The sequence below is a fragment of the Podarcis muralis genome, chromosome 1 (genome assembly GCF_964188315.1).
Source record: "Podarcis muralis chromosome 1, rPodMur119.hap1.1, whole genome shotgun sequence".
Lineage (NCBI taxonomy): Eukaryota > Metazoa > Chordata > Lepidosauria > Squamata > Lacertidae > Podarcis > Podarcis muralis.
In genome coordinates, this window is record NC_135655.1 from 133,546,158 (window position 1) to 133,572,710 (window position 26,553).

At 43.0% G+C, this 26,553-nt stretch overlaps 1 protein-coding gene across 24 annotated transcripts in view; it reads left to right on the forward strand.

Moving 5' to 3' along the window:
- LRRFIP1 (LRR binding FLII interacting protein 1) overlaps nt 1-26,553 on the forward strand; it is a 106,838-nt gene that overhangs the window by 68,805 nt on the left and 11,480 nt on the right. For 15 of the 24 annotated variants that reach the window (XM_077919193.1, XM_028704343.2, XM_028704356.2 and 12 more), the window contains 9 exons: nt 5,872-5,904; nt 7,656-7,781; nt 8,007-8,078; nt 11,671-11,841; nt 13,476-13,568; nt 15,199-15,291; nt 16,381-16,473; nt 17,775-17,916; nt 18,783-22,116. In XM_077919193.1, coding sequence (XP_077775319.1) covers nt 5,872-5,904; nt 7,656-7,781; nt 8,007-8,078; nt 11,671-11,841; nt 13,476-13,568; nt 15,199-15,291; nt 16,381-16,473; nt 17,775-17,916; nt 18,783-20,761 — 2,802 coding nt within the window. In that variant the 3' untranslated portion in view covers nt 20,762-22,116. Of the gene's footprint in view, nt 1-5,871; nt 5,905-7,655; nt 7,782-8,006; nt 8,079-11,670; nt 11,842-13,475; nt 13,569-15,198; nt 15,292-16,380; nt 16,474-17,774; nt 17,917-18,782; nt 22,117-26,553 lie in introns of those variants that run through there. The other 9 variants (XM_077919223.1, XM_028704503.2, XM_077919205.1 and 6 more) reach the window with 6 other exon arrangements.

Below are 26,553 nucleotides of genomic sequence, written 5' to 3' on the forward strand. Positions count from 1 at the left end.
AAGGGCTGGTTTTCAGGTTGCTTAAGACAATGGAGCCACAGTTAAAAAGCTACCCCTGCCCGTACGGGCCAGTCTTGACAGACTCTGGGGTTGTGCGCCCATCTCACTCAAGAGGCCGGGGGCCAGCGCTGTCTGCAGACACTTCCAGGTCACGTGGCCAGCGTGACAAGCTGCATCTGGCGAGCCAGCGCAGCACACGGAACGCCGTTTACCTTCCCGCTGGTAAGCGGTCCCTATTTATCTACTTGCACCCGGGGGTGCTTTCGAACTGCTAGGTTGGCAGGCGCTGGGACCGAGCAACGGGAGCGCACCCCACCGCGGGGATTCGAACCGCCGACCTTTCGATCGGCAAGACCTAGGCGCTGAGGCTTTTACCCACAGCGCCACCCGTGTCCGGAGCCACAGTTATGCTTTTGTATATTTTAAAAATGTATGCCCCATTTCCCACTACCTAGGTTCCACCTCTTTCCCCCTTTTTTCTCCCCAACCTAATACTGCATGCAACACTAGTGTCTCACAACAAATGAAACTGATCTGTAGAAAACATCTGAAAAGGATCTAGGTTTAGCATTGCTTAAACTTAATTAGGTAAAAGTAAAGGGACCCCTGACTGTTCGGTCCAATCACGGGCGACTCTGGGGTTGTGGTGCTCATCTCACTTTATTGGCCGAGGGAGCCGGCGTACAGCTGGTCATGTGGCTAGCATGACTAAGCCACTTCTGGCGAGCCAGAGCAGCGCACGGAAACACTGTTTACCTTCCTGCTGGAGCAGTACCTATTTATCTACTTGAACTTTGACGTGCTTTCGAACTGCTAGGTTGGCAGGAGCAGGGACCGAGCAACGGGAGCTCACCCCATCGCGGAGATTCAAATCGCCGACCTTCTGATCGGCAAGCCCTAGGCTCTGTGGTTTAGAGCACAGCCCTATCTTGTAGACTTCAGTTGTCTCAGAAAATATTTTCCATATTCTAATATTATCATCAACAAGCAAATTCATGATTAAAGATACAGTAATGAGCCTTAGGGACGCGGGTGGCACTGTGTGTGCCAGTGTTGAGTCTTGTCTGGTACATTAAGTCCATCTGACACTTTAGCCAAAGCCATAGACTGTCGTTTGGTACAGTTTCATCTGAAACTATTCTGAGTGTCTTACATGTCACTTGATAAAATACTTCACAGTCCAAGCTTACATACTGTATCATAAAACAATGAAAGTTAAAATATACCTAGACTATTGAAATAGCAACAGTGTAGTAGTAAAGGCTTTTTAAAATCACAACTACATATTTGTTATAAATTGAATTGAATATAAATTGTCTTTATTTTTTGTGTCTGTAATGATGCTGGAATGTGTCTTGAAAACATTTTGCAATTTACAATTAATGTTTTCTGAAAGATCCTGAAATACTGGAATTGTAAAGATGGCCTCAGAGCTGTCTCTTACAGAATCAAGCAGATCCAGATGTTTTAAAAACGAAGCTGCCTCTCCATCCTGGCCTTATAGATAACCTTCAGTCGGTGTAGTCACTGTTTTAGCAGTAAAAGTGATCAAGACCCAGTGGCACTCTATACTAGGGCTGGGCAATATCTGGTTTTCAGCATTGTGACATATCAGCAGCTAAACATGGTGATATACCGATTTATCACAACGTCTGAAATCAGAACTATGAAGAGGCAAGGCTACCTAGACAGAGGGACATGGAGAGGAGCATGAAAGGCTGATGTTCTTCCCAGCATGGTACTGCCACTATGGTGAAAACCGTATCTGTTCATTTATACCCACTGTAAACTGTTTAGAAAAAGAAACAAATAACTAATTAAAAGTTAAAATTTCAAAAAACATTTTTTAAAAACACACACACTATTTTTCTCCCAAGGAGCTCCAGCTGATATACATGGTCCTTCCCCCAATTTTATCATCACAGCAACCCTGTAAGGAAGGTGAAGCTGAGAGGAGTTCAAAGTGATGCATGCCATTGCCCCCGTTTTATCCTCACATCAACCTTGAGATGTAGGTTAGGCTGAGAGTGTCCAGGTCTCTTCTGATCTCTGCTGTTATTTCCCCATTGCATTGCACTCTAAATAATGATGATGATGATGATGATTATAAAAGCTTAAGCGGCCCAGATTCTCCTTGCATAGTTATGCAAGTAGTTCATGTTTATTCTTTGAAGTTTATGATACCCCTGCTATTCTTACTATCTAATTGTACTCTTAAAGGTTAATACAAAACGTCACCTTGCGGTGTAGCAAAGTGGATCATATTCTTTACTACAATGAAATCTAATTTAAAATGAACATTTCATTTGATTTGTCACATTTATATCTCCTTTCCTCCAAGGAGCTCAAGGTGTGCTCCCCATTTTATCCTAACAACCCTGTGTAGGCTGGGTGAGAGACAGGGACTGGCCTGCGCTCAGCAGGGGAGCTCCATGCCTAAGGGGGGGGGGGGCGTGTTGATTCCTGGACCTGGTCCAGCACTCTAATCATCATACTGGCTTCTACTCATAAATAACTTCCACTGAGCTCAGTGAGATTTCTTTCAAAGTAACGGCACAGGATAGCAGCCTGATTTGACTTAAATGTACCATATAATTCCACTGTTGAGCTGAATTAAATTACAAAGAGCTCCATCTGCTGGAAAGTGCTGTGTAAAACAGGTTCTCAAAAGTAGTATTTGGGTTTTGGGGGGCTCTGGAAAGAAAGAAAGAAAGAGAGAGAGAGAGAGAGAGAGAGAGAGAGAGAGAATAGGAAGCCTGAGGACAACCCATGAGGCAAAGGCAAGGAAGAGCAGAGATTGCTGTTTGTCTTCTTGCAATGCTAAAAATCTCACCAAAAGTTATTTGGCTGGGAAAAGCATTGACAACATAGCAATACAGTAACGGAACAAGAAGACAGAAGGCTTCCCACAAGCACTCAGTTTACTCCATTTCAGTTTTATATGTTCAAGAAAATAACATTTCTGAAAGAAAATTCCATTTCCACATCAATTTATTTATTAAGAGTGGTATTCAGCTAAGTTCTCCTCAGAGTAGACTCACTGAAATTAATGAGGCTAAGTTAGTCATGCCCATTAACTTCAGCAGGTGTGCTCGGAATAGGACTAGCAGCAAATACCATCCTAAATTTGCACGCTAACACGCTCAGGTCAGTTCATATATCCTGGTGGTGATAATAGGTTGGATGCTGTCATGCTTTGAAAAGACTAAAGGACATCAGTGGGACTTGTTAGTCATGATAGCTAACTTAAATCCTGTTATTTCAATTAGTCTAATCCAAGTAGCTTTGAATATGCTTTTATGGAAGACGACAGATATTCAAGTGTCTGAGTCACAAGCTGCCCAGTAATTTAAAGGTTATCACCAACACTTTGAAGTGTGGCCAGAAGTGGAGAGTCAGCCAGTGCTGCTGTTTGAGAACTGGAGCCATGTGCTTTATTCAACTGGTCCCAATTAGCAGCTAGCACCTATACTGTCAAGTACAGTACAGTTTCTAATGACTCATCAGAGTGAGCCCCAGGTACAGGGGTGCCAACCTGAATAAAATATTGAGGGGGCCCAGGTAACCCCCCCCCCCATAATCAGTCACATGATGTGGTCACACATACCATTTGAATGGCAATGCCCATCAACTTTGCGGGCATCCAGTCCCCTCAAATATTTCATTGGAGGTGGTGAAGACCCCTCAGCCCCTAGGAGTTGGCTCCTATGCCCAGGCATAACACATTGTGTTAGTCCCATCTAAACAGCAAACAAAACAGCAACTAACAAATAAGCTGAACATCACAGTTACAGTAAAAGTTGTAAAACATGGTTAACAAATCAATACAACATTTAGACTCTATAAAACAAAATTATCAAAATAGCAAGTAAATAAAGTAAGATAAGTACTGTTAAGTTCACAACACACACCCATGATTCAAAATCTTTTGGTCTGTTCAGTTTATTAAAATACACATAAAAGACTCATCATGCCTGTTGTTAAGCCAGCTCAACCAGGTGCTGAGCCAGCTGTGGTCCTCAGGCCATGGTGGTGTCATGGACTGGCTGGATGCAGAGGCGTGGGGGGGAGGCACCAGCTGGGGAACCCCCAGGGGAAGAAGGCTCAGAGCCAGGGGAGTGGTGGTGGGCGATGAGGAGTGGCCAAAGGGAAAAGAAGGAGCAGACCGAGAGGAGGATGTGTCAGAAGCAAAAGAGGTAACAGGGTTTCATGAACAGGAAGAGGCTGTGGCAGAGAGCAGTCCAGCATCAGAGGCTGGAGAGGAGGTTGGCCAAGAGGCAGAGTTCAGGTGTGCTGCTAAAGAATCCAGGGAGTCTTCCCCTCCTACTGTGACCAGCTCCTCTCCGCCCTGGCCAAGTAGAACATGCAGAGAAGTGAACAGAGCAGAGCAGAGATTGGTTGCACAGACACAGTTTGCAGCTGCTTGGGAAAGACCCTGGAGGGGAGGGGCCTGGGAGGGTAGGCAGGGGCCTTCAGTCTTTCCAGCTGCCTCGTTGGAGCAAGACCCATTGGGAAGAGCTGCTGGGATCACTAGGCCTGTACTGTTTTGGTTTCTTTGAATAAAGAACTAACTTCACTGACACCCATGTTTTTTGTTGCTGACCTATGCCTGACCCAACTCCGGCTCCTGACAGGTGGAGGGGATGGAGCTCTTGGGCCTACCACCAGCGATAAAGTGAATGTTTACCTGGAGTAAAGACTACCTGGTCTTCCAAGGCACAATTGATAAGGAGCCCACCCACATCACTCTCAATAGTCAGGCGGTCCATTCCCACGCGAGTAATTCGGAGGCAAACCTGTCCCTCTAGAGTAGCAAGTCGCAGTGGCCCTTGGTGTTGAGGTTGACCAGGAGGTCCAGCAGTGCCTCCATGCTCAGGACATTCTTGATGCACTGAGGTCTGTCCTCCAGCAGCTGCTCCAGCTTCTTAAGTCACACCTTGGCCGACACGGGGGCAGCAGCGGTGGCAGCCGCTTCCACATTGTTTGCAGAAGGAACAATGACTTGCTTAGGAATTCCTTCAGTTATGTCCACAAACCTGCTACACACATGTTGGCTGGATTTGGTGGGTTTGCAATGCCACACTGGCAACACAGGATATTCCCCGGCTGATGGCTGCAGGCTCTTTCATGTATTTCACCTCTGACTTCATGTGTGTCTCCCGAGAATGAGATGCACACTATCCGTTTCTTTCCCTTCAAAGTCCTGTCTCAATCTCGGAGTCGGATGTCTGGGGTGCGTGCAGATTAGACCACACAGATGGAATCACTGAAAAGACGCAAAGAGAGCTTTGCAAGGTTTAATATATGCGAAAGAAAAAGAAACACTGTAATCACCCTATTCAGCTAATTAAAGTGACTTATCAGCACCTGCTACACAGCTGCAAAAACTATGTCAGGATATGCACCCTGGCTTTTAAAGTGGTACACATCCTGTGGAACAATAATGAACCCTAACATTTAAACAAGATATTCAACAGGTGGCTGTGGAGGGAAACTGGCACTTTCATGAAATCTAAAGGAGAACATTGTGGTGTAAACACAGTCTTTTCTGTTCCCATGTTAAGCTTTCAATACTTTCATCACTTAAAGCATTTGAACACTACTCAAGTGCCTGACAGATGCAATGGGGCCTGTTTAAAACCAAATCAAACTTTTTAAAGAGGATGAATTTTAAGGGATACCTTTTAGTCTCTGAAGTAAACAAAACAAAACAAAAGTTCCATGCTTAGTTGCTTAGGAGTAAATAACCACCTTTACTCCAAGATTGTATACAGCCAGTGATGTCATTCTGAAAAGGTTTGAAGACACTCTCATGATGGGAAAATGGGTCCTTGTGGTTCAATTATGGTTTCTTTCTTCTCTCTCCTGTAGGTTGAAGAAAGGCCTGAAAAAGACTTTGAGAAGGTAAGAGTGAATGGGTAGCATGGTTGTGTGTGGGAGGAAAAGTACCTGTGCACAATATTAAATGACAGGCATAGTTTGAGAAATGTCTCCTAATCATGAAGAACAGAAATAGGATTCACTGGGTTTTGGAGTTTCTATTGAAAATGTTTTGACGGTTTTCAGCTCTTAAATTTTCTGCCATTGACTCTTTTTTGACTTCATGTATGTGCAATGATATATTCATGGTTAGTTATTCTTGCTATATTCAGAAATCCAAGTGTTATTATATTTCAGGATATATACTCACTTTTTGCTGTAAGAATAAGTTTGAATAGTATAGTTTGGAGGTTGTGCTTTCAGAGTTAATCTCATTACATGTACTTGTTGCTTAGAGGGGCAGGTGTGATACATGGCCAGGAATAAAGAAGGAAGACATGCATGTGTTTGAAGTCGAACAGAATGGCAAACCAGGAACAGCTTGATTCTGATTTGTAGGAAATGTGTAAGCCACAGATTCTCAGTTAGGACATCCTAGGAAACAGTGATTCAAAAAACCAGGAAGTTTTCTCTCCAGCCAGGTGCTTGAAGGGAGGAAAGGGGAGTGTTGCGCCTCATTGCTTTTCCCCACTCTGATGAACCATGGTTTGCTGAAATGACAGTGTTACTTCTAAACCAGGTCACAGTGCAATTTAAATGAACTTATCAAAGCTTTTCTGTTTGCCTTTAAACATGAAGAGTTTTGTGATTAGTAAAATATTACTGAACAGAAGGCAATCAACGACTACAGTTCTTGCCAAAAGGTTATGTTCCGCCTCCTCTGTCAGAGGCACTATTCACCTGAATACCAGTTGCTGGGAATCAGAGAACTGTAGATTTGGAAAGGGGTCCCAAAGCATCCATGGCAGATGACCACCCAACCTCTGCTTAAAACCCTCCAGTGAAGGAGAGTTCACCATGTTCCAAGGAAGTCTGTTCCACTGTCTAATAGCTCTTAATGTCAGAAAGTTCTTCCTGATACTTAGTTGGACTCTCCTTTCTTGTAACTTGAAGCCATTGGTTCAGGTCCTCCCCTCCAGAGCAGGAGAAAACAAGCTTGCTCCATCCTCCTGGGACAGCCCTTTAGAATCATGAGCGGGTGGAATGTTGTTTTGCTCAGGTCCTGCCGTGGGGCTTCCTAGAGCCATCTGGTCGCCCACTGTGAGAACAGGATGCACGGCTAGGTGGGCCACTGGTCTGGTCCAGCAGGCTCTTCTTCTGTTGTTAACAAATTTTCCATAATGGAAGGTGGGAAACATTAAAGAATATCCTGAAATTAAGCAACAGTTTTAAAATTTATAACTAAGACAATATTTCCCATCTTCTCCCTTTCATACTCTTCACTTTTTTGATGGGATATTGGGTAATGAAAAAGACTCTAAATACAAATCATAGCCAGCGTGTTCTGAAATTAAAGTTGGAAACTAAAGCAGTTTGGATTATTTTTAATGTGCCGTTGAGTCTGTCTACCTTTTTGAACCAGGAGCGCAACTAGTTCAAATTGTAAGAAAGGGATTTGAATATTAGGAGGAACGCCCTGACAGTATGAGATGTTTGACAGTGGAACAGACTACCTCAGAAGTGGTGGGTTCTCCTTTGTGAGCAGAGCTTGAAGGAGTGATAGTGGAGGTCAGGGGGTTGGACTGAATCACCTTTTGAGATCCTTTCCAAATCTTAGATTCTATGACAAAGACTTACACTGCTTTTATTGTAAACACTCCTTGATTGTATTCCAGGGGGTTCGTACTGTGTCAAGCTTGTCAGCAGCTACGCTGGCCTCTCTAGGCGGAACTTCTTCCCGGCGAGGGAGTGGAGATACCTCCATCTCGGTTGATACTGAAGCATCTATTAGAGAAATTAAGGTAAGCTGCTTGTTGGAGGTGAAAGCTGGTAAAGGGACTTGCTTCTGTCCCTCATGTCTTACCGTGCAAAAGTAATTGGTATAGGGATATATATTTCATCACAACGAATGACTTGTAAAAAGAATGACTAGGAAATTCTATTTTTGTAATGTCATTGGTTACCCAGTGGTTTTCAGTGATTACTCATTGGGGGTTTTTGACACCATGCTTTGCGATTTTCTTCAGGATATCAATGAGTTAAAGGACCAGATTCAGGATGTAGAAGGAAAATACATGCAGGGACTGAAGGAAATGAAGGTACAAGTTTATGTTGGAGTGAGCTTGTGGGACTAACCTTGGATAAATATCCAGAGAGGGAACAAGAATGGAGTGTAATTTAACAAGCATGTTTTCTTTCAGAGTTGTGAAATTGCATCCTGAACTTACGAAGTTCTAGTTCTAATTATTCAGCTCATAGCAGCGTAGGTACTTAAAGCACATTAACAGACTGAGCAAACAGCACACTCACTTAAAATAGCTTTTGCATGCTTTATACTACTACTTCAAGAGTATACACTTTCACATAAATCATGCATTTCTGAAGAGCTGTACAGTTTGAAGTTGGCCAGTTTCAGTGAAAAGGGGGTCAATATGAACTAGAGAATCATTTTAAAATCAGACCCAAGCATGTATGCTGATTTTGAAATTCTGTGCCACAGAATTTCAAGGGAGCGGTTTTTAAAAAATAGCTTTTATTAAATATTTTATTGGGTTAAAAAAGTACGAGCATTGTCTCGGTTTTCAGGTTGTAGAGTCTTTTCTACAGATCAGTTGCATGTGATGTGAGCCATTAATGTTGTATACAGTTTAAGGTTGGGGGTGAAGATAGTGGGGGAGGGGTGTGTAGTAAACTTACATTCTTTTACATTCTTAGTAAGGCCGGGTTCTTTTAAGGTTCAGCATAGTTTTTCTGTGGCACAGGCATTCTTTATGAAATGCTGTTCAACTTTCCACTTTTATTTTCCCCCCCCCAGTCATTAAAGGACACCATAAAAATTTGCAACAAGACCCAGAAATCTGAATCATGATACAGTGTAGTGGCTAAGGCAGTGCTTTCCAAACTTTTCATGTTGGTGACATGCTTTTTAGACATGCATCATTTCACGACACAGTAATTCAGGTTTACTAGCAAACCGGGGACACTCTCCAGCAGCAGAGAGTGTCTGCCAGCTGTCCGGGATGTGCGCGTGTGTGCCCAGGTCCTACCGCCACGACAGCAGCCCTGAGCAGCATTGCTGTTGTGCTCTCCTCGCGCCAGCAATCCCATCCCTTACAAGGCTGCTCGGGGAGGACAGTGTGGGGACGCGACAGCCATGCACCTTGATTGAAGGGCGCATGGTTGCTGCATCCTCACAACACCCTCCCCAAGCGGTCTTGCAAGGCTCGGATCGGGGAAGGTGGCGCGAGAAGGGCGTAACCATGTGCCACTCAATTGCAGCCTGGGATTACATGGCTGCCACATCCCCATACGGCTGCCCCTTGCAACTTGGATTGCAGCCTCAGTGCCTGCTTTTGTGCTGGAAGGATAAAGCACAGGGTTGTGTGTTTTGTTTGGTTTTACCTGCTGCAAACCTAGAAATAGGTTGTCCTCCCCCCCCCCGTGAGGCGCTCCAAGGGTTAAACTCTATTGTCTAGAGAGGCCCAGGATTCATTGAGAGAGGTGGGGGGGATTTAAATACTACACACACCTTCCTATTCTGTTCTAGCAACCCTGGGGAGAAAGAAAAAATTGGCTTTGGGAGTTTCCAGTACTGTAGTATTGTTAGGGGAGGTTGGTGCATTTGGAGGAAAGGTGAGTAATTAAGGGCAAAAAATTGGGAGGATTTGTTGCTGCTTTTCAGAGAGTACGGGGGGGGGGGGGAGATGGACTTTCCCAGCTGTTGTAAGGATTCTCAAGCTACAAAAAAATAAAACATTAAATACCTTCAAAGAACCAATCCCAGTCCGTTTGGCCGCTGATTGATTGCAGCCCATTGGCATACATCATGTCAGTCCAGGAGTGCCTCTTGATTAACGCCAATAGTCCAGATTAAGGAGGAACCAACCACAAATCATGCTGGAGACGGAGCCTCATCCATGGCAGGGACACAGTCCCAGGTCTCACCCGCTCCGCCTTTCAAGTTGGCAGACATGGGCTTGAGCGGCACAGCAGGGAGCCCCCTAGACTCCACTGGGGAACATTGCCAGGATTTTTTGCCTCATAAATCCTGACTTTCCCCTGCCTGAACTTCCTCGCTGCCCACGGCTGCCATTGACTTGTGACGCAAGCCAGAAACCGCAACCAACTAAAACCCCCCCTCCATTCTGCCCCCCCCCGGACCCCCACAAAAGCCCTCATCCCACCAACCTCTCCCTTTTTATCAAAGGGAGATAGGGCAGGCAGGCAGGCAGGCAGGCAAGCAAAAATAGTCTTCTTTTTTAAAAAAAAATTAAACCCTTCCTTTTAGATATGGAGGAAAGCTATTTAGGGGGAACAAACAATGTAAACACCACCAGAAAATAAAAATAAGAACTCCCCTCTCTCTCTTTTTTCCACTGGTGGGGTGAGTGTGAGGGAAGAAAGAAGTGCTTTCCAGTTCTTTCTGGTTTGCAGACTCTGCATAATTAGCTGAGCTCTAAGTGGAAAGGTACCTGGGAAGCCCAGGAGGAGAAAGGAGGGAGAGAGCAAAGAAAGGTGCCTGCAAATTACCTGCCAAGTATCTGTTCAGCTGAGCTACCCTCGGGAAGCTTCATGTCTCCACCTTTTGTTCCCTGGCATATTGCCTTGTTGAAACACTTATCATGGGTTATTGTGGCGATTTATCGCACAGCCCTATTTGGGGTGTATGGGAATTCCTGAAACAATAACTCAAGAGTTCTTCAATGTGACCTTTCCCAACTGCCACCCTATTCCCTTAGAATGCTTTTTAAGCCTCCTAGTATCTTTTTATAGTAGGCTTAGGCATGAGACTGTGACACCAAGGGAAATGAGTGCTAAACTTAGAATCATTTGAAGAGTTGGAAGGGATCCTGAGGGTCATCTAGTCCAACCCTCTGCAATGTAGGAATCTCAACTAGATCATACATCACAGTTGGCCATCCAGCCTCCGCTTAAAAACCTCCAAGGAATGAGAGTCCACCACCATCTGAGGGAACTTACAATAGATGCCCTTAGATTTCCAGAAGTAGTAGTTGTTGTTGTTGTTTAGTCATTTAGTCGTGCCCGACTCTTCGTGACCCCATGGACCAGAGCACACCAGGCACTCCTGTCTTCCACTGCCTCCCGCAGTTTGGTCAAACACATGTTTGTAGCTTTGAGAACACTGTCCCACCATCTCGTCCTCTGTCGTCCCCTTCTCCTTGTGCCCTCCATCTTTCCCAACATCAGGGTCTTTTCCAGGGAATCTTTTCTTCTCATGAGGTGGCCAAAGTACTGGAGCCTCAGTTTCACGATCTGTCCTTCCAGTGAGCACTCAGGGCTGAGTTCCTTAAGAATGGATGCGTTTGATCTTCTTGCAGTCCATGGGACTCTCAAGAGTCTCCTCCAGCACCATAATTCAAAAGCATCAATTCTTTGGCGATCAGCCTTCTTTATGGTCCAGCTCTCACTTCCGTACATCACTACTGGGAAAACCATGGCTTTAACTATGCAGACCTTTGTTGGCAAGGTGATGTCTCTGCTTTTTAAGTAGTTTTTAAGTTGCATGAAATATCACATAAAATGCAAAAATTTAACAGGTAAGAAAATGTTGGGGAAATAGAATAAAGTGCTTGTCAATGCAGTCATTGACAAGGTAGTCTTCCTAGCATTTTGACTTGGTTGGTAAAGTAAAAGTATTTATTAATCACTGTGCTTTTTTCTTTTCTTTAGGACTCTCTAGCTGAGGTTGAAGAGAAATATAAGAAGGCTATGGTATCAAATGCTCAGTTAGATAATGAGAAAACTAATTTCATGTATCAAGTAGACACCTTGAAGGATGCATTGTTGGAATTGGAAGAACAGCTTGCAGAATCTAAGAGACAATATGAAGAGAAAAACAAAGTAAGTAGTGATACATCAGAAGTCTTAAGAAGGAGTCTTAGGCTATAAACCTAACCCTACTTACCTGGAAGAAAGCCCCATTGACTTCACTAGAACTTACTTAACTGTTGTTGGCCTCCGTCTGTCTCAAGAGACACTGGAGTTCAGCTCTGGGGGAAGAAAAAGCACTAGAGAATCACAGCGCCTGCTGTGACTGCAGAGACCGGTAACTCATGGCTGCTGCCTCCCGTGTTGTATTTACTGCAGTGGCAGCATCAAAGTGACCTCTCCAAGGCCCTTACTTCTGAGTCAGCATATTTAGGATTGTGCTGTTTGCATTGTCCCTCTTTGCATTGTCCCTATGATGGCTCTAGTTTTTCTGAGGCGCCTTTTAAAGGTGCCTTTTTCTGAGCAGATACTAAATTAATGATGGGTTTACACATGGCATGTATATTAGATATGTGTCATGCTGCGGAAGTGAGCCTTAGCTTTGTATGCAGTCCCCCAATTGGCAGCAAATCTTGCGCATATATCAGAGCCAGTGTGAGTAAATGACTGAATTAGTAGATCCCTCTTTTCCCCTCAATAGTGGATGAGTCACCTGGGTGGAGCCTACTCACATAAGCATTAATAATAATAATAATAATAATAATATTTATTTATACCCCGCCCTCCCTAGCCAAGGCCGGGCTCAGAGCGGCTTACAAGCAATAATAAAAACAAGTTAAATGATTACAACTTAAAAACAACATTAAAAATACAACATTAAAATATTGAAACATTAAAATATTAAAATGTAGCCTCATCGCAGGAGGAGAAGGAAAAGAAAAAAGAAAGAGAGGGAGGGAATCAAATTGGCTCCAAGCCAAAGGCCAGGTGGAACAACTCTGTCTTACAGGCCCTGCGGAAAGAAATCAGATCCTGCAGGGCCCTGGTCTCATGAGGCAGAGCGTTCCACCAGACCGGAGCCAGAGTTGAAAAGGCCCTGGCTCTGGTTGAAGCCAATCTAACTTCCTTAGGGCCCGGGACCACTAGGGTGTTGTTATTTATGGACCTTGAGGCTCTCTGTGGGGCATACCAGGAGAGGCGGTCCCGTAGGTACAAGGGTCCTAGGCCGTGAAGGGCTTTAAAGGTCAAAAGCAGCACCTTAAATCTGACCCTGTACTCCACCGGGAGCCAGTGCAGCTTGAAAAGCACTGGGTGAATATGCTCCCATGGCAGAGACCCCGTGAGGAGCCTCGCTGCAGCATTCTGCACCCGCAGGAGTTTCTGGGACAGCTTCAAGGGCAGCCCCGCGTAGAGCGAATTACAGCAGTCAAGCCTGGAGATGACCGTTGCATGGATCACTGTGGCACATTTATGCACATAGGTCTAGGTTAGAATTTATGGGTTTTATGCATGGTGAAAGACAGGCCTTAAGCCCAAAGCTTTCTCGGTGACTTACCACTTGCCTAATGTACAGGCTGGGCTAATAGAACTGGTATCTAATTTAGAATTTATATATAATAACTACCAAAGACAGGAAGATGCCCATCAGCAAGCAGGAACATCTGGAATGTTGAGACAGGTGTAATGCTGCAATATCCTTTGCAAAAAACAGCTTTCTTTTCCTAAACAGGTTCACATAATAAATATGTAATGTGTTTTCGTTGTAGGATTTTGAGAGGGAAAAACACGCCCATACTGTATTGCAGTTTCAGTTCATGGAAGTCAAAGAGACTTTGAAACAAAGAGAAGAACTACTTGCAGTAAGTGAATTCTTCAGTTAAACAATACTTTCATTAATACCTTGTATGCTAGCAAATGGACCACAAAATATTCCTTTCTCTAGCTTCAGATTTTCTCTAGCTTCAGATTTTAGGAATTATCAAGAACATCTCATCACACTGTTCTAGGTTCTCATTAATTCTCATTAACCTAGACAAAACACCAACTATGTACAGTTTATCTAAGCAAGTGATCTTGCTTTATATCCCTTTTTAAAACATTGTAAATTACTGTTGGATGTGTAAAACATCTGAAGGGAAACTTGTAATTGTATTCAAGTGTGAATGGTTTTGAATTAAAGAACTACTTGCTTACCAGATCACAGGAAACAAGGTGCCTACTGTCTAATATGGCTCACTTCTTCTTGGAATGCTGGTGTTGACTTCTGGGACAGGAGTCAGGGAGGACACCGCTTCCCTGCTACTGGGATGAAAAACGTGGCTTAAGGAGATGCCATCTGGAGATACCAGATTCTTTTGTGGGTGAACTGGGAGTGTTTGAAGAGAATTGTGGCAATAGCTATGCAAAGAAAGCATTTGCTCCTGTAATCAAATGGTTGCACACTGGTACCTTCAGTTTGAGAAACTGTATCTGATCTGATCGTATCTTCTGTGCTGGCTTTTCTGGCTCCACGTGGGATTAGCACTGCCTAGTGCTTGAAGGCAGGAACTTTAATTGCTTCACGGGAGCTTTTAGCCTATATGGTGTTCCCAGAAGCTGCATCAGTTTAAGTTCCTGCCTTGAACCTCGAAGCATTAGCATCATATATATAGCACTTTTCTGTCCTAAGACCTGTATTTGTAACATTATTTATATTTGCCTTTTACTCAGCTCCTTCTTTATAATGCTCCCAGGACCTCTCACACTCCCTTATCTTACTCATTTATGGCTTGCTGTGAATGAGATTAATCATAGAATGACAGAACTGTAGTGTTGGAGGGGACCTCACAGGTCATCTAGCCCAGTGCCCTGCAGTGAAGTGCGTTGCCTCAAGCCTTGCCCTTGCTCCTCCCCTTCCTCGTGGAGGAGGTGGTGTCCAGGGGTCCGAGTTGCATCCATCCGCTTAGATCACTGACCAGGCTGAATCTACCACTTATTGCCTTTTCCTTCCTTCCTTCCGCCTTACTTTTATGTTCAAAGTGGGATGGTGGTGGCTAACTTCTTAAGCGACTGTGTCACATACTAAGTCCTAAGAACAATGTGGCCCCTCTCATCAAGTGTTGACATATTTGGTGAATGCCAACTAGAATGTGTATACTAATCTCTTCCTCTGCCCACCTGCATGCACACAGCTTGGCTGGGGTGGTTTAGCTTATATGGAGTAAGCAGCTGCACCGTCCTGGTAAGACAAGGAGGAGCGTAGGCCTGACTCCAGCTCCTGTCCATACTGTGAGGTGGCCACTGTGTTCTCTGTTAGAACATAGCATAAAGAGGTATTTTATCTTAAGGAGAAAAGGTCCTGGGATTTCAAGGCAGAGCCATAAAATTTGTGTAAATGGTAGGTTTCTTGGATTTTTTTCATGGTACTTTTAAAATGCTGTAGCCTTGGGTTTTTCTTCTGATTAACTCTCTTGTCTGCCTTCTGTCTTCTTGTTTGCTCCTGTACTTTAGGAAATCCGACAACTACAGCAGAAACAGGAGGGCTATGTCAGGGAAATGTCTGATCTTCAGGAGACAATAGAATGGAAAGAAAAAAAGATAGGGGTAGGAGTCACAACTTTGACCAGATTGTCAGTGCTGTCTTTTAAGCAAGAGTATTAAACTCCACACAGTGTTATAAAATGCTCCTTTCTGCGAAAAAGACTTGTGTCCTTTATAAACAGAGTAGTAGCTACCAAAGCAATTTTGGAGCTGGGGGTTATGTGTGCACCAAGGATAGAATTTGGACAGAACAGAATTCAGAACCCATGACCATTTGAATATTGCAGAAATGGAGCAAATTTATATTAATTAATTAAATTTTAATTCTTACCCGCATAACATAAAATTCAAAGCCTTATATTTCCGTATAAGTTTTGTGATGATTGTTGAATGTGGCCAATATTTAGACACAGTAACGTTTTCCATAACTACTACAGTACATTGCTCTATTTGCTGATCAGCAATTTTGCCTGCATGACACTGTTAACCAATGAGAAACCTACCATAAAGTCATTAGCATAAAAAAGAGAAGACCAGGAAACTTGGACAAAACCATATTGCGTGGTGATCAGCTAATGACTTAGAGCAAAGCTTTCCAAACTGTGTCTCAACACATTAGTGTGTTGGCTGCAGTGTGTAGGTGTGTTGCGCAAATGCTCCCACACTCCTCCCATGGCTGGAAAGGGGTTAGCTTACCCTCCGGTTTGTAAAACTGAATTATTGTGTCGTGAAATGATACATGTCTAAAAATTGTATCACCAACATGAAAAGTTTGGAAAGCTCTGACTTAAAGCATTTATGAAACCAACGTTTCTAAGGGCCAACCTCAATTTTACAAAACAAACATGTTTGCATTAGATCTCTTACATCCATCTGCAGTAGTGACATTTTAAAGTACAACTCAGGGTTGTTGAAGCATGGCACATTCTTGCAAATAGGAGCTACCGATATCTATAAAGTTTTCATAACACCCACAAATACTAAAATAAAATTCCTTTTTCTGCTTGCATGGAAATTTAATAATTCTCTGCATATCTGAAACTTGCTTATTCTTATTGCTAATTTTCCTTACCTTTTTATTTCTACATTTTTCCTCCTTCCTGTTCTCCTCTTGTCATTTCCTTATCCACTGCTTATTCTTTGGAAACTCAGGCATTAGAGAGGCAGAAAGAGTTCTTTGATTCCATAAGAAGTGAGCGAGATGATCTTAGAGAGGAGGTGATTGTGCTGAAGGAACAATTGAAGGTATGCAGAAACAACAAAAGAAGTGTAAAAGGATTAAGTAATCATTTCTGTGTGCCGAGAAAATAAATGGATTGGCTTTGAAGCAGTGGTGAGCTAACTGTTTAAATAAGGGTTGGCTAAATAACGGTTTGACACACGCACACAGCCCTCACACTGCCTTCTCAAAGCCAGCTAAGTGAGGCACGAGGTTCTGGCAGTGCCCTAGAGCCCTCTCAACCCCTTCACAGGGCTGGGAAAGTGCCAACCAGGTTTTGAGAAGGAGGCAGGAAGGCTCTCGGACCCTGTCAAAGCTCAGCGCCTTGCTTAACCCACTTTGGAAAGACAGTGCAGGGGCTGGGGGGTGCCAAATGTTGCTGAGGGCCACCTAAAAAGGCATTGAGGGCCTGTGCACTATACTGTTCTGTCCAATGCTTGCTGCTACATTTTGGCACTTAGTAAACATTAACATTGGATCAAAGCATGTACTTAGTGCTGTTTTGACAGAAGCCAGAGACCATGCTGCCTCTATAAAGCAAAACAGTATTGTAAACTTCCCTCCTTATATTGGTAGCACAATTTGTTAGGAACATCTCCCACTCGAACCAAATTAAACCAGATTAAAGTCATGAAGAAATAGACATAGTGGGCTGAGTTGCAGTTGCCTTAGTGTGATAGAATTGTTGATGTATAGTGGTGCCCCGCAAGACGAATGCCTCGCAAGATGAAAAACTCGCTAGACGAAAGGGTTTTCCGTTTTTTGAGTTGTTCCGCAAGACGAATTTCCCTATAGGCTTGCTTCGCAAGACGAAACGTCTTGCGAGTTTGTTTCCTTTTTCTTAAAGCCGCTAAGCCGTTAATAGCCACTAAGCCGCTAATAGCCGCTAAGCCGCTAATAGCCGTGCTTTGCAAGACGAAAAAACCGCAAGATGAAGATACTCGCGGAACGGATTAATTTCGTCTTGCGAGGCACCACTGTACTGGGTTTGGAAAGAATCTTGACTATTTAAGTACAATTTGTAGATAGCTTTGGTCAGCTCTGGCAAATTGTTTTCATGGGATTGCTAGAATGATAAAATGCTGCTCTGAACTTCTTGGAGAAGGATTTATTTTTATTTTTTTAAACAAATCAGGACATTGGTTAATCTAAATACCATATAGCTTTGTTTATCAAGACATTTCTTATATGTTCCAGATGTTCATTATACCCTCATACAATGTACACACGTGCTTTGTGCCATGTTTGAATTGTGACTTTGTAAGCAGATGTCATGTGCATGGTATTGTAATGTTGTTCTAATGTTCGTTTATTATTTCACTCACAGCGACATGGAATAATACCCAACTCAGAAGTAGCTACCAATGGAGAAACCTCTGGTGATCTAGATAATGATGGGCTACAAAGTTCTTCCAATATTGCTCCAGGATCAACTCATGCCCCTAAGGTAGCTGGGGATGATACATTAGGTAATTTCCTTTTATCAAGATTTTTGATCACCACCTTTGCTAGAATCTGAACAACTAACTAATCACCAGCATGCTACTTATAAAATCACTTCTATACATTTTATTTTCTGCTTAATGCCAACAATCACTTCAAGCATATTATATTTCTTTTATTTATCTTTATGAGGAGATGTTAAAATAATTCCTTTTTATTCCCCAAGTCCAGGGAAACAAATGCTTTAAAAACATCTAAGCTCTATATGTATGTCTACAAGGTGTGCAGCCACTTTTATTAAGACGACAGATGTTGAACATGCAATCCTAAGTGTCCTGAGTGACTCTGAAGGTGCTTTGGTTCCTTCAGTACATGGGGGAAACTTGAAGACTAAAATAGGATTAGGAGCATGTGAAGAGACTGGGGAAGTTACATAGAGTTACTCTTTTTTGCACTGACTTGTGAATGAGAGAGAGCAAAAAAAGATATTTTTAGTACTGTAGTGATAATTTTTAAAAGATGATATTTATGAGGGGTGTATTTTGGTCCCTAATATTTCTCAGGGTAATAGAACACAATTTTAGGTCAGAAATAATGGATAGCTGTCAGACAAATCAAAAGGTATTTTCCTTTGTAAACCTTCAGACTTCAATGGCATTTACCAATGCAGTGCAGTTGATACCAGGGAAGAAGACACTTTCTGCTGATCAGGCCACTAACTAATTCAATTGCTGCTTTGCCTTCACATAATTGGCAAAAGCTGATCTTTCTTAACCAGTTCTTCTGATTCATTCTCTCTTCTGGGTTTTAAGTGGGGAGGTAAGTGTTTAACGTAACACAGTTAAGTAGTCTCCCTATTTTGGTCCCTTCAACTTTCTTAATGCTCTTTTAGGCAGAGCCAAGGAAGTGGAGATGAAAAATGAGATTTTGGAGAATGTGGGGAAAAAAGAAATCTTGCAGAATACTGAGCATGAGGAACACACAGAGGAGACTAAGGAACAGGAAATTGTACAGGAATGTTCAGAGATAAAGACGTTGCATGCTGATGAAAATGCGGAGGCAGAGAAAATCACTGAAGGCAAAGTGGCTTCAACACTGTTATTAAATAGTGGACCTGAGGAACCAGCTAAGAGTCATTCAGAGCATGTTCCAGGAATTGTTTGTTCCCTTGAAAACAGTGGTATAGTTGAATTAAGGGGTGAGGGGGGGTTCCCTGATGATACCATAGAAGTGAAAGAGTCTGATGGAAATGTTGTAAATAAAAGTGATACTGCAGTAGCATGTTCAGGTATTGAGGCTAATGAGCAGATACAGACAGAGATAGAAATACTTCCCCAACAGCAAGATAAAGATAAGCAAACACATATTGTAGGTGATGAGGCAGAAGGCGATAATAATGAAGTATTTCAGGAAGCTTTGGATTTTGTGAATAACAGCCATGTGGCAACTTCCAGTCAATCAGAATCACCAGAATTGGCAGAAGATTTGCTTCTCAAAGTGCCGAGTATTGATCCTTGTAGTGAACAGCCGGAAAGCAAAATTGTTGAGGGACATCTTCTTGAAGGTGGACGCATCAAACTAATTGATAAAGCAGACGGGGATAAAAATGAAACTGGTGGAATTAATGAAGAGAATGAGACGGAACATGCCGTGCAGCATGCTGTAATTGTATGCTGTGAAGCAGCAGCAGAACAACCGGAAATATCTTCTGCATCAGATGAGTCTGAAGAACAAAAACAAGTTGGAATGGAAAAATCTCAGCCCTTATCTTCAAAAGATGAGACATTTATTGAAGAGGAACAAACTATGCAAGTGATTGGAGCCAGTGAAAAGAATGAAGAAAATCCTGCTAGGGAGACTGATCAGAGAGCAGCTTTAGCAGAAGCAATGGATGTACGTTTAGATTTTACCAAGAAAGAGGTTCATACAGAAGAAACTGCTGCAGATGGTGTGAGTCACCGTGAATGCCAGATCCCTGAGGAAAGGAACTTAGACCATGAGGATGATTCTAAGAAATGTGGGGACATTAAATCAGAATTCATAGATGATGGCAAAACTGTGGCAGACATCCAGATAGCACCTGAAGAAGTTGCTGGTGACAATAATGACAATATACAAGGTGAAACTTTTCAGGAATCTGCTAGAACTGCATGTGTAAATATGCAGGGCACTGAAGTAAACAAAGGAAATGAAGAGGACAAGAATCACGAAAAAACAGAAGAAAAGATTCTTGACATTGTGCCAGATATTGAGAAGGCTCCTTGCCTCACCTCACAGAAGACTGAATTGAGTGATCAAGAGAGAAAGCTTGACAATGATGAAGAAGAAGGAGAAGGAGAAGTTATGGAAGAATATCATGAAGCATTTGATTTTGCAGAGTCTCCATTTGGACAACAGGAAGCTACTGAAAGGAATGATAATCTTAATAATGAGCTTGAGACAAATAATCACCAAACGCAAGAGAAAGTTGAGATTACAGAACATGCAGCACAGAATATAATCAAAAAGGACACTGAAATGGAATATAGAGATGCTGAAGAAAATAAAAAAGGTAAAACCTACCAAGCCTTAGCAGATGAGGTCACAAATGAATCCACCGTGATTGAAAGTGAAAATACCCAAGGGAAAGAATTGGAAGAAGCTGCATTCTTTCAGACAGATCCTTCTGCTTCCATGGCCTCAAAGGCACAGTGTGCAATTTTGGAAGACCCAAGCAAAAAGATGTCAGATGAAATCAGTATAGATCACATTGCTGAATATACTGCAGAGCAGTTGGAAAAACTAAAAAACGATGGGGATGAAAGTGAAGAGGAAGTCCAGGTGGGTAGAAAGGGTAAAGGTAAATCTCGGGAAGATTGTGTCATATCATAACCTCAGAAGCTGGGTCATTACTGCATGTTACAAACCTGCCATCTGGTGATTTCAGAGTAAATCTGCTGTTTTAAACAAAAGACGAAAGGAAAAGTTTAACAGTGGAACTAGATCCACGCTCTAAATACAACTTGTTATCTATATCAATAATGAATGACTATGAACATTTTCTTACCTCTCAGGTTTTAATTACTGTTTATCATAGTAAAACAAAGCTATTAATCATACTAAATCTGAATTAAGTGCTTTTAATATTTTCACCTACAGTATAATAGAACATTTGATTCCCCCCCCCAGTATTTTAATGAAAGCTAAGATTTGAAGGTTCTTAGAAACTGACCACCTTTTGAATATATGCTAACAATTATCATCACCTTTATTTTAGAAGCAAGTTGTTACAAAGCACATCAGCTTCAATATGCTTTCAAATGCTGGTAGTTTGCCAGACGGTGATAAAATGGCACTTTATACAGGCTGCATATCGACACATTCCAAATTAAGGTCACTGCGATTGCCAAAATATAGTTAGGTCAATACAGGACTTTTGTATAACATAGAATTAATGAACAGAAGTTGCAAGTGAAGAATCATTGGTTTGCTAATAGGAATAAGTGTACACTTTAGTCATTTCATATCAAATCAAGCCTTCACTAGACTGGATTCAGAGCAAGTTAGTCACACTTAGATTCCATTAAAATCATTGGTGTTTGAGTTACATTTATTTCAGTAGAACCAAATAAAGTTGACTGATTCTGAATTCAAACCACTTTGTTTAACATGATCTATATATATTATTTTAAAGAAAGTTTTGTTTCTTTTGTGCTTCATTTGTGCTTAGCTTTTTTATCAAGTAACATTTTCTTCAAGTTATATCATATGTTCTATCCTCCCTCCCACCCCAAATTAACATTTTCTTAAATCTAAATCTTAAAGTCTTTCCCCTTCTTCTTTGCTGAAATGTAGGCAAATTTGGATGACTTTGTGAATGCCTTAATAAATGTTATTTAAAACCACAGAACCAAAGGCAACTGTTGTTTTATGCATATAACTCTACCACACTGCTTTAGAAAAAAATAAATATTTTTTAAAATAATGGCTAAAATGAAAATGGATAATTTCTAATTTTTCAATATGTATCTTATTTCCAAGTTGGACTATTTTTAATGCAGAAATAAACAATTTTCTTTGTATTAGACTGTTACAAATAAGATAGGATCAAAGTCTGAATGTTTGTAGCACTGCAGCACTCATAATAGATAATAAATGTATTCAGCTACTAAAGCACAAAAGGAAAAACAAAGCATATATCACACACTGAGTTGTATATAGATTGAAATAAACTTTTTATACTCTAAGGTGTTTCTTGTCTCCTGTTTATAAAGCACTTACAATTCAACTGAGACTGCTCATAATTTTTGTTATATGAATTTATTTTTTAAATTATCTAGATGGTACCTAGCTGCTTTTATCTATTTTGTTGCTTTTATTTTAGATGTGGCAGTTCTTAGCAAAAGCAGTGAGTTGTATCCAACAGTGTTGCACAGCTGATGGTAAAGTGGATCAGGGTAATAAGCAATTTTTGGCAGTTCCCCCATTCCCTGTGCAGCCCTCACACCTGGGCACACCCTGAATCTACTTCGGAAGGTTGGAGACCCTCAAGACCAGTTTTAGGAAGGGGAATACGAGACGTTGTTTCTCTCCCCATTCTTCTGGCAACACCATTGGCTACAACCATGTAACTTCAAACTTTCAAAATTAGATATGTTCCTCTGAGATAAGGCTTCCAATGAAACACTACAGTAGTACCTCTGGTTATGAACTTAATTTGTTCCGGAGGTCCGTTCTTAACCCGAAACCGTTCTTAACCTGAGGTGCGCTTTTGCTAATGGGGTCGCCCGCAGGTGATTTCCGTTCTCATCCTGGGGCAAAGTTCTCAACCCGAGGTACTACTTGCGGGTTAGCGGAGTTTGTAACCTGAAGTGTTTGTAACCCGAAGCGTTTGTAACCCGAGGTACTACTGTATTAGAAAACATAGTGGACCACAGATTTGGGTGCCTAGGACGGGTTCAAAAGCAATATGCAAAATGGACACCATTGTGCATTGGTAGCCTCATTTCCAGATGATATCCTTTCCTGCTATGTTTAGCAATGAAGCTTCTCTGTTCTTCCCATTGCTCCCCAGGGCATGCCTGAATTCCGGGGTAAAGAGTGATGACTACTTGGGCACCAAGCAAAGCCAGAGCTGCTAATCAAAGGTGCAGAACTGGTATCAGCCAGTGAGCCAGATCTAACATTGCCAGGTGGATGGGATCCAAACCACTGCCTCTCCAGGGAGCCGAATGTCTGTTTGGAGGAAGGGAGTTGAGTCCACTTCCTCCACACAGAGAAAACCCACAGTTTGCAACCAGGAAGTCCCTAGTTAGCTGATCCCAGTGGGGCTCCCTGTCAGTGCCAGTCAGCTAACTGGTGCTGACAGCGAGCCCCACTCACAAGCTAAAGCTCACTTTAGTTTCCCAGTGGTTCCTTTGTAGCTTTATCCATACCTGACATCACCTATGGGCCTGGTTTGTGAGCTGCATCCTCACTGGACAAATTGGAGACCTGGACTGGGTTTGAATAGGCCTTCAGGCTGAAGGTCCCCCACCGCTCGTGTTCAAGTTTCATATGGACAAATGGCTCTAAAACTGCAATCATTTATTACGTAATTAGAGTTGAGGCATATTGACAGTTGAATTGCAACTGTTAATATGAGAATTTGCTTTGGAGTGCCAGTTGGTAAGCTCAGTGCTGTTTTATCCCCCAGTATACCTCATTCTATACCTCATAGAATTGTAGAGTTGGAAGGGAACCCAAGGGTCATCTAGTCCAACCCCCCCCCCCCCCCCCGCAATGCAGGAATCTCAGCTAAAGCATCCATGGCTGGATCGATACATCAAAGAAGCGTTTCAGTTAAATGCAATGTAAATTTAAACATAGAAAGTAAAAGGTAAAGGTACCCCTGCCCGTACGGGCCAGTCTTGACAGACTCTAGGGTTGTGCTCCCATCTCACTCAAGAGGCCGGGGGCCAGCGCTGTCCGGAGACACTTCCGGGTCACGTGGCCAGCATGACATTGCTGCTCTGGCAAGCCAGAGCCGCACACGGAAAAGCCGTTTACCTTCCCGCTAGTAAGCGGTCCCTATTTATCTACTTGCACCCGGGGGGTGCTTTCGAACTGCTAGGTTGGCAGGTGCTGGGACCGAACAACAGGAGCGCACCCCGCCGCGGGGATTCGAACCGCCGACCTTTCGATTGGCAAGCCCTAGGCGCTGAGGCTTTTACCCACAGCGCCACCCGCGTCCCAAAACATAGAAAACAGGTAGATAAAAGTGGGACTTCACAGTGCCATCTGGTGGCACAATGTTATATCGCATATACAACGCATATAAATCACTTTTTGTTTACCAATCTAGCTGAGTCCCATGACAGATGGCTTTCCAACCTCTGCTTACAAACCTCCAAGGAAGGAGAGTCCACCACTTCCAAAGGGAGTCCATTCCACTGTCGAACAGCTCTTACTACCATGTTAATTTGGAATCTCCTTTCTTGTAACTTGAAGCCACTGGCACAAGTCCTCCCCTCCAGAGCAGGAGAAAACAAGCCTGTTCCCTCTTCCATGTGACAGTCCTTGAGATATTTGACGGTGGCTATCATATCTCCTATCATTCTCCTCTTTTCCAGGCTAAACATACCCAGCTCCTTCATGTGCTCCTCATAAGGCTTGGTTTCCAGACCCTTGATCATCTTGGTTGCCCTCCTCTGCACTCGCTCCAGCTTGTCAACATCCTCCTTAAATTGTGGTGTCCAGAATCGGACACCATATTCCAGGTGTGGTCTAACCAAGGCAGAAGAGAGTGGGACTATTACTTCCCTTGATCTGGACACTAGACTTCTGTTGATGCAGCCTAGAATAGCATGAGCGTTTTTGTTGCTGCATCACACGGTTGACTTATGTTACCTGCTAGTAAGGCAGGTGTCCCCCGTCTTATATTTGTCCATCTGGTTCTTCCTGCCTAAGTGCAGAACCTTACATTTGTCCCGATTGAAATTCATTTTGTTAGCTTTCGCCCAGTTTTCCAATCTGTTAAGGTCACCTTGAATCCCGATTCTGTCTTCTGTGGCTTTTGCTTCCCCTCCCAGTTTGATGTCATCTGCAAATTTGATGCAAATTTCTACCAGTCATATATGAACTAAAAATGTGCTTATTAACAATATTCAAGAAAATGTTTTGTGAAATATTGTTTATTGCTACTGTTGCTCTGAGATCGTTTTCTGTAAAATAGCCCCCTTATGTCTTGATTTATCTTCTCTAAACAATTGTAAATGGGGTCTATATGGGCAGGAGTAGAGGGAGGTGAAAGGTGGTAGTATCTCTACTGTTTACTTAAGATGTGCCATACAGTAGCATAATGTAGGGTTGCCATATGTCCGGTTTTCCCCAGACATGTATTTAATTCAAAGGGTGAAGTCACCATCTGGTTTTTTAAAATAAAAATCAGCAAAATGTCTGAGGTTTTGCAAACAGAACCAGGAAGTATGCATGCAAGGATCCCTCTTCACCCTTTCCTGTCTCTATGGTGTGCCCCCATGGTGCCTGCTGGGATGGGGCAAATCAGCTGATGAATGGCTCTCCTGCAAGGTTGGGGAAAGCCCCCCTTCCTTCTGGTTTCATTTCACTACTTTTGGCCATTGCATTATTTTAAGGTAGAGGAAAGGCAGGAGGTCTCCCTGGTGAGTTGCATCTGGGGCAGGAAAAGATTCTGCAGCTGTTTTGGAGGCAGCGCTTCAGGATGAGTGGTGGGAAATCCTTCCCCCGCCTGTTTAGAACAAGTCTCTCTCTCCCCCCTTAATGAACCCCCCCCCTACAGTGAAGTTCTGCAGAGTCTGCCTGCTCCTCACCTTTTGCTCCTCTTCCCAAGGTGTGAAGGGCCGGTGTGGCTTCTACACCCTTGTTGCTTCTGTGGGGAGAGCTCAGGCCTCCCTCAGCGGCTGCATTTGACAGGTCCTACAGTTTGCAAAAACTCCTCCTGCTGTGATCAGCTCCCCTCCCCCAGCCTCTCAGAACCAAGAAGGTCGTGAAAATGGTGGAGGAGAGACTGGCTGCACATGGGCTCAGTCTCCGATTGCTTGGGGAAAGCCCTGGAGAGGAGGAAACACAGACAGCTGTGGGGAGGCAGGGACCTTTAGTCTTGGCAACTGATTTCACGGAGTAAGACCCACAGGGAATGAGCTCCCGTGCGTATTAGGCCCGACACTCAGCCAAGTCTGTGGAAATCATGTTTTTGCTAATAAAGAGTTAGCTCCAACTTTGAACACTGTGATTTACTGACCGGCATGCTCTGTGGCAACCAAGTGGGTGGGACTCGGAAGATGCTAGGAACTTAAAAGAGCATCAGCCCATGACACAAATTTGAAGGCAATTTATCTGAGCAAACTACGACAATCGGTGCCTGGAATCTCGCCAGCACTATACTCTGCAGCAAACCCAGCAACCTTATAAGCAAAGTATTAAAAAATCTAAAACAAAATAAGAAAGATGAGGAGAAAGGGCAGGAAACCAGGGGCCTAGTACAAAAGACTCAGGGTTCAGACCTGTTGAGGCACCCAAAGCTGCGACAGATTTCATGGGGAAACGCCACACCACTGAGCTTGTCCAGGTAGTTCAGACAAAGTGTCCAGCTGCAATGGATCACATCACAGAAAAGTGACTCCCACGTGGTTCTAGCTGTATTGTATTCGATAAATATCTAATTG